This window comes from Rhinolophus hipposideros (assembly GCF_964194185.1).
Source record: "Rhinolophus hipposideros genome assembly, chromosome: 21".
Lineage (NCBI taxonomy): Eukaryota > Metazoa > Chordata > Mammalia > Chiroptera > Rhinolophidae > Rhinolophus > Rhinolophus hipposideros.
The window spans coordinates 17,259,866-17,267,372 of NC_138067.1; the positions used below are offsets into that span (position 1 = coordinate 17,259,866).

Here is a 7,507-nt window from a genome sequence, read left to right on the forward strand (position 1 = left end):
ACATTTTTAGTAATGTGAAAGAGGATTTGTCCTTTTGTTAGAATACCATGGCAAGACATGCTGATAATTGTGCTGGTCCAGATGGTGTAGAAGGGGAAAATGGAGGAGAAACGAAGAAGAGTAAACGTGGAAGAAAAAGAAAGATGCGCTCTAAAAAAGAAGACTCCTCTGACAGTGGTAAGTGACTTATTTCTTGATTTAGTGGCAGATTTTGGTGCCCAGTTTCCAGTACGTTTATGTATGGATGTGCTGGGATATAGAATTAGGCCAATCACTCTTCCTTTAAATCTTGTAATCTTCCTAATGTGTATAGATATTTACAACAGCAATTTGTTTGTTCCTGGGGCAATTTGTTTTTCCTCATGGCATTCCATTGCTTAATAATACCTTGTATGTTATGTTCAGTTAAAGCCAAAGCAAAATGACTATCTTTACTCCGTTTACTCAGATTAGTGATATTCTAAGGCCAGCAGAGTTTCTTTTCTATGTTCATAACTTTTACATTTAGGAAGCTGGTCTAGATTTGAGCAATGAATCTAATGGACATGAAGAAGGTTGCTTAAGCATCTTGACCAACTTCTGGTTTGACTGCCTGTCTGTCAGCCTAGCCTTGCGATATGTTGATCAAATCCATGAAGGTCAGCCTTTCTCTTCCTTAATCTCTCCATTTATCATTTAAAGCTTTGCCTATTTTCCTACTATTGGGGTGTTTTTGCCTTCCTCATCATGAAATCCAGGCAGCAGGTATGCTTTGAGGTGTTAGACTCATGAAGAGGGAGGGAGAAGAGTGTTGGTAAGGTAGGAGTCCTGGAGTGTTAGGTTCTGTAATGCGGGGATTTGGGCTCCTGACGCCCAGTTGAGAAGACACATCTGTCACTGCAGACTTAAGCTGTTTATGGGAAGGAATGTGGAGGGGTTTCGTTTTGGGGAATGCGCTTCCCCAGCAGCTCCGTCAGACTGAACAGATTACAGGTGGTGCCTAGTATTTTTCTAAGGATTCCTCATTGAACGCATTAAAGAACTTCAGTCACTTTATTTGTTTTATTGTAAAATGTGCTCATGAAAGTACTAGATTTTTTATATTTAGATCTGTAAAAAGGTCCCCTTTGGACCTACTTGGTTTATTTTAACAAAACTTTTCACTTTTCTATTCAGAACTTTTAACTTTTTCTGGGAGAATATACATCCAGTAAGCATAAGAGTAATTCATAAGTGTAATTTATTTTTTGCCACCTTTTTCAGTGGAAAATGTATTTTAAGCAGTATCTTCTTCAGTCTCTAGGTTTTAAGTGAATGTCTCCTTTAAAATGTCAGTGTGCCTAATTTTTATAAAAGCACACCACTCTACTAAGAATCTAGCTTTGTGGGTCCCCTTTGTTTCGCTAAGAAAATGTGTGGACTGGGAGGGCACGTCAGAAGGCCCCGAATGTCACCAGAGACCCACAGATCGCCTTGAAGTTGAGGATCCTGTAGTTGCCCTTAGTTGCGGACCCTCGTTCTGCCACAGACGTTGTCTCCATGCCCTTCCTTCTCATGGTCCTGCCCTGGTCATTTCTGTGGTTCATCCCCCAATAAGACGAGCTTCACTCCCTAGTTGTATGTCCCCAAAAGCATCTTGCAGCTGAAGAGTTCCTAATACATTTCTACAATTCCTCCTTCTGTCTTCTATGCTGCTAGTTTGTAGAGCACAGTTGGTTCTGGTCCTCATACTTAGTGTTTCTCCCCTCCCCGGAAGAAGCCTGGGTTCTCCATCCCACTGCTTACAAAGGCCAAGCAAGTCCTGTTTGTCCCCTCCCAGAAGTTCTGCCTATTGGCCATCTGCAGAGATTGACAAGCAGAGTCTACTGCTATTTTCAAGGCTTTTTGCCAAAATCATGCCAAGTCAATAAGCCTTTGACCCTAGTAACCTTCTTTGTGTGCTTTTTCCCCTCAATTCTGACCGAATTTATTTAGTTGTCTAGGCTTTGGGCCAAATCAGGCAGTAGGGGATTTGAATAAGTTCAACAGGGAAGCATCTCATTCTTGACACAGTGCCACATACCAGTATGTCCCCCACATTTTCACTTAGAATTTCACTCACTTGACAAATAAGCCATTTTGTCCTGAATATCAGGCATTTACCCACAGAATTCTAAATTGAAATACTTGGTTCCAGAGAAAGAGAATGTGCTTGTAACCTGTGCTTCTTGGAGGAAGTCAGGCAGGGTACGTTGTGCGCCACTGCAGTGGGGGAGGGTCACGAGCACCATGGCTGCCCTCAGGGTGGGCAGCAGGACAGCCCAACCTGAAGACCTGAGGTCCGAGTTTTGTTTTCCACCTGCTGTGGCTTAGCTGTGCCTTACATACCACTTAGCTTCTCTCAGTTTTTCTGTAAAACAAGGGTAATACCTCTTATTAAATGAAGTAATGAAGCCTAAATGAAATAATGGGAAAATTTTAAATTGTGATGTATAGTGTCAATACAGCTGTGTTTGCATAGTACAGTGTAAGTGGTCACATGCATTATCTCAACGCTTTTGATCCTCACCTCTCACCAGTAAGTAGGTTTGGAGCTTTAGAGATTACACAAGGAAATTGAGGTCCAGTGTGGTCATTATCTTAGGGCTCATACCTAATAAGAGATCCTGGGGCTCAAAGCCACATTATCAGGCTCCTCATCAGTACTCTTTCTACAATGATTCCCTCTCCTTTTATGTGATTATGGCATTAGGGAGAAAGTAAAGGAGTTAAGAAGGACCCATTGGGTCTGGTACAGCTGGGAAATAAATTAGTCCAAAAACTTGGCCTTGAAAAAAAACACCCATCGGGGCCGGCCCGGTGGCTCAGGCAATTAGAGCTCCGTGCTCCTAACTCCGAAGGCTGCCGGTTCGATTCCCACATGGGCCAGTGGGCTCTCAACCACAAGGTTGCCGGTTCAAAGTCCCGCAAGGGATGGTGGGCTCCGCTCCCTGCAACTAAGATTGAACACGGCACCTTGAACTGAGCTGCCACTGATCTCCCGGATGGCTCAGTTGGTTGGAACGCGTCCTCTCAACCACAAGGTTTCTGGGTTCGACTCCCACAAGGGATGGTGGGCTGCGCCCCCTGCAACTAGCAACAGCAACTGGCCATGGAGCTGAGCTGCGCCCTCCACACCTAAGACTGAAAGGACAACAATTTGACTTGGAAAAAAAGTCCTGGAAGTACACACTGTTCCCCAATATAGTCCTGTTCCCCTTCCCCAATAAAATCTTTTTAAAAAAACCCATCAATAATAATCCTAAAAGAACTTTTGCTGCTTATCCTAGTAAAGAGGACCTCACAGTGCATCACAAACGTCAGTTTTGCTCCCTGACACACACACACCCCACCCCCTCTTGCACCCACTCAGACGAGCAGGATCACATCTTCAAGGGTCCATCTCAGGCTTAATGTCCTGCCTTATCCTTGTATAATAGGTAGAGGGAATATTTGTTTTATTTTCAATATAAACACTATTTGTTATAACTGGCTTAAGGTTGAGTTACCTATGAGAGTACAATCCACATAAAATATGAATAGTAGTAGTCAAGTTCATTTGCTTATCAATTCTGCCATAATACCAGTTTACTCTGTTAAGCTGATAGCAAAATTCCAGCAAAAGCATTTTTAAAATAGGCTTTTAACAGTGAAAATAAACATGTAACTGGACTTCACAGAGTATGTGATTATCTGTGTGTTCTTTCTCTTCCACCACTTTTCTCCTTGCCCCACACCACTTGTTCTCCCTGATTTCATGAGAAGAAAATGCTGAGCCAGACCTGGATGACAATGAAGATGAAGAGGAGCCTGCAGTGGAAATTGAACCCGAGCCAGAGCCTCAGCCTGTGACCCCAGCCCCACCCCCCGCCAAGAAGCGGAGAGGACGGCCCCCCGGCAGAACCAACCAACCCAAACAGACCCAGCGTAAGTTACTTGTCTCAGCTCAGTTACTGGCGGGCATCCTCTCCCGGCATGTGGGGAGCATGTGGGGAGCCAGGCGGGTCCTTCTTTGAGGAGGTAGGAACTAAGCCATGAGAACAAGTTAAGGTCATGCCAGGAACAAACTCTTAGGAAGTGAGTTTTTTAGTTCTTACTGGGGAAACATCTGAGGCCTTTCATTTCAGCGACTGAAAGTCCAGCGTAGAAGGGTACTTAAGTTCTGCTGTTAATGTGGGAGAGTTTTATAAACCAACCAAAGTCACGGTCAGCTGGTAGAATTGGTGTGGTAATAAATGTAAAAGAGGCAAATTTTAAAGTATGGAGAAGAGATAAAGCAATGTCTGTGCTGAGATTGTCCCTCCTGAGAAATCCCGGCCTGTGGATTCAGTTGTTGGCCTTCTGACTTACGAGAGCACACAGAGGAGGTGTTCCCATCCACCTCACACCACCTAGGACCGTGGGCAGCAGGCCTGTAGTAGACAGCAGGCTCTGGGAACTCGGGTCGCTATGCGTGTGTTGCTCTAGATCTCCGGAAAGCTGGTGGTTTTTCTTTTTCTTGAACAAATGTAGGGCTGAATCTACTTTTTAGGTGTTCGCCAAGCCTCCTGAATATCACAGAGGGGTGGTTAACCTAGAGATCTCAGGAATCACTTCACCTACACACACTTGAATGAACAAACTGGTGGGAGGGCCCTGGATGGAAGAGAGCTTCAGAATCAGAAATACAGTTCTTGCCGATAGTTAGGTCACCTCTAAACCAGATGGACAGTACGCATTCTGGGAAGGAGTCCTAGTCACATGCTGTCTGCATCTTTTGCATGTCTCAGACTATTATAAAGGCCAGCTTTATGATGCAAAGGAAAACTAAGGCTTTTGATACATGATTTGGGAGTCAGATGAAGACGAATGCTAGTATTTTGGTTTTTGATAGTTTTGTAGAGTACTGGGGCTTTATGTATGGCCACATTTTAGATCATTATGTCTTTTTTTTATTGACTTTCTCTGTATCACTACTGAGACTTTCCCAAACTGCTGATACCGGTGTAGGGTAAAGTCTGAAAGGACTCTTGCAATCCTTGGGGGCTTTAATGGAGCATTTGTTTTGTTCGTGCTCTTTTTTGCCAGCAACAACTATCATTCAGGTTGAAGACCAGAATACAGGTGCAATTGAGAACATTATAGTTGAAGTCAAAAAAGAGCCAGACGCAGAGCCCATGGAGGGGGAGGAAGAGGAGGCCCAGCCAGCTGCCACAGACGCCCCCAATGGAGACCTCACCCCCGAGATGATCCTCAGCATGATGGACCGGTGATGGCAGGGCCGCGCGCTTTGCCAGGACTGCTCTGGGCTGTGTTTAAACGGCCTGCATCTTAATTTTTCTCCCTCTTTCTTCTTTTGGCTTTGGGAAAAGCATCATTTTACACCATTTTACCAAACATACTGAGAACTAAAACTTCAAGGATGATGTTAGAAAAATGTGATTTAACTAGAACTTGCTGTTTGATGTTAGCAAATCATGGAATGTTCTGAGTCCCTGAGGGTTTACTGTGAAGTGCTGAGGACAGTGTTGACGCCTCCCTGGTTTTCATAGATGGAAACAGAGACATTGAACCCTCTCTCTTGCTATGGTAAACCACTCCAGAATGGCCACCGGGTTTCCCAGAGTTCTATGGTCTTCTCCCCAGGAGAGTTTTTAATTGTAAATGCAGACTTGGGAAGGACTTAGACTTTTAAACTGGTTTTTGCTTTTGCTTTTTCCCTGACTCCCTTTGCTTGGAGTCGGCTGCACACCAATAATACGGCATGCTACGATCAGTTTTTGTCCTCAAGGCTTTGCCTCTTTCTTGGCAAAGTTTCTGGTATGGTCAAGCTTGTAAATAACTTTTTTTACATTTTAATCTTTTCCATTAATTAAGAGTTGAAAAGAAGTGCAGTGTAAGAAAACCCAGCATTTTACTTACTTGCAAATTATGTTACCACAGACTGTGTAGTGTGTAAATGTTGACAAGGAATTGGATCACAATCATGTAGCAGAACAGCACCCAGACTGCTGCCCCCTAGAGGTGGACACCAACGTGGAAGGGCATGACTTCAGCCGCGGAGCCAGCATTCACACCTTGTACAATTAACTTTCAGTTATGATTTCCCATCCATATTTTCTTTGCGCTGTTTGTAGCCGAAATTTATGTTTTATAAATCCTCTGTTAAAGCAGAAGGGTGATTGATTATGAATGGGTCACAGCAGCCTTTAAAAGCTGGGCCGGAAAATTTCACTAGGTCAGTAATTTAAACTTCGGGTGTTCAAAAAAATAATAATGTGAAGCAAAACCAACTAAAAGTGATTCTTGCACATGAACTGTCACATGTTTAAGATGTGTTTTTTAGAGAGCCTCAGTCTTGCTGATTTCAAACACTTTTTTCTTCTGTGTATTGCTTTTGAGAGAGCCATCAGTTAGCTATCAGACTCTAGGTTGATGCATTTTGTATTTAGCTGTACTGTGTGATATTTTTCATTATTTTAGGACACCAACATGAGACCTGTAATAAAATATGTAATGGGGTTGAGAGCTGGGGAGGAGGATCTACTGCTGTACAGCTAATAAATCATAACGGATTAACAAGTGCTCTAAACACTCCGTCCTGTGTGATTCCTGCCTCGTGGCACAGGCCTCCTTGCCTTTCAGAGGCAAGCTCTGTGGACACGTCCTCTCTAGCAGATGGGAGAGGATCTTGGCAGATGATGGGATACTAAGTGCATCCTGCTGCAAGTTTTAACTCCCCAAAAGTGTGTGAGTGAGGAGGTGGACAGTTGCTAGCCTCCCGATCGACCTTAGGGAGTGGGTTCCCCTTGCAGGTGAGGTGGGCCACAGAGCTTAGAGTAGAAGGTGCTGATGGGAAGCTCTGCCCTCGGGCTCTCGGTTCAAAAAGGGCTGGGATCTGTACCTTGAGCTCTGCCACGCGCAGGGGAACAGAGAAACTGGGCCTAGTCTGCCCTAGAGAAGTTGATTTGAGAGGGGAGATACACGATCGCCAGGAGAGACTCCTGGACAGCATAGCTGCTTGTTAACACCACAGGATGTCGGATGGAAAGTGAGTTGTGTTAGGAAGTTTCCACATTAGTGAAATAACTCCTTCTTGCTGCTGCTGGCCATTTCTGGGCAGATTGCTTTGGCAAACCCATTTTAGGTGAAAGCTTCAGCCACTAATTATAGGGTTTTTTAACCAGTTTTCAGTGAGAGTTAACAAAGGACAAGATGTATGTAGCCTTTGGCTGGCTTGCGCTGTCCATTCAGTCCAATTTCGAGGAAAGCATACCGTCTGGAGCCTCAAGACTAAACCAGGCAGTTCGCTCTTTGGACTGAATGTCAGTGGCCTGAGGCTGTCAGCATTTGGTCTTCCTCCCGTCCATGGGCTAGCAACACACACACACACATACACCTCTGCAGAAAACAGACGTTTATCTTCAGCAGAGCTTTACATTTCTCATTGTGTACACTCAAATTGTAAGTTTAAAAGTGGATTTGTTTTGAAAAGGGAGAGGGCAAGAAAAGTCACATTCTCATGGGAGTT

The 7,507-nt window shown here is 44.2% G+C and overlaps 1 protein-coding gene across 3 annotated transcripts in view; it reads left to right on the plus strand.

The window, feature by feature from the left end:
• Nucleotides 1-6,573, plus strand: part of CTCF (CCCTC-binding factor) — a 44,105-nt gene extending 37,532 nt beyond the window's left edge. For all 3 annotated transcript variants that reach the window (XM_081032531.1, XM_081032532.1, XM_081032533.1), the window contains 3 exons: nucleotides 42-177; nucleotides 3,763-3,924; nucleotides 5,065-6,573. In XM_081032531.1, the coding sequence (XP_080888657.1) occupies nucleotides 42-177; nucleotides 3,763-3,924; nucleotides 5,065-5,249 (483 nt within the window). In that variant the 3' untranslated portion in view covers nucleotides 5,250-6,573. The remainder of the gene's footprint in view (nucleotides 1-41; nucleotides 178-3,762; nucleotides 3,925-5,064) is intronic.
• Nucleotides 6,574-7,507: the final 934 nt, after the last annotated feature.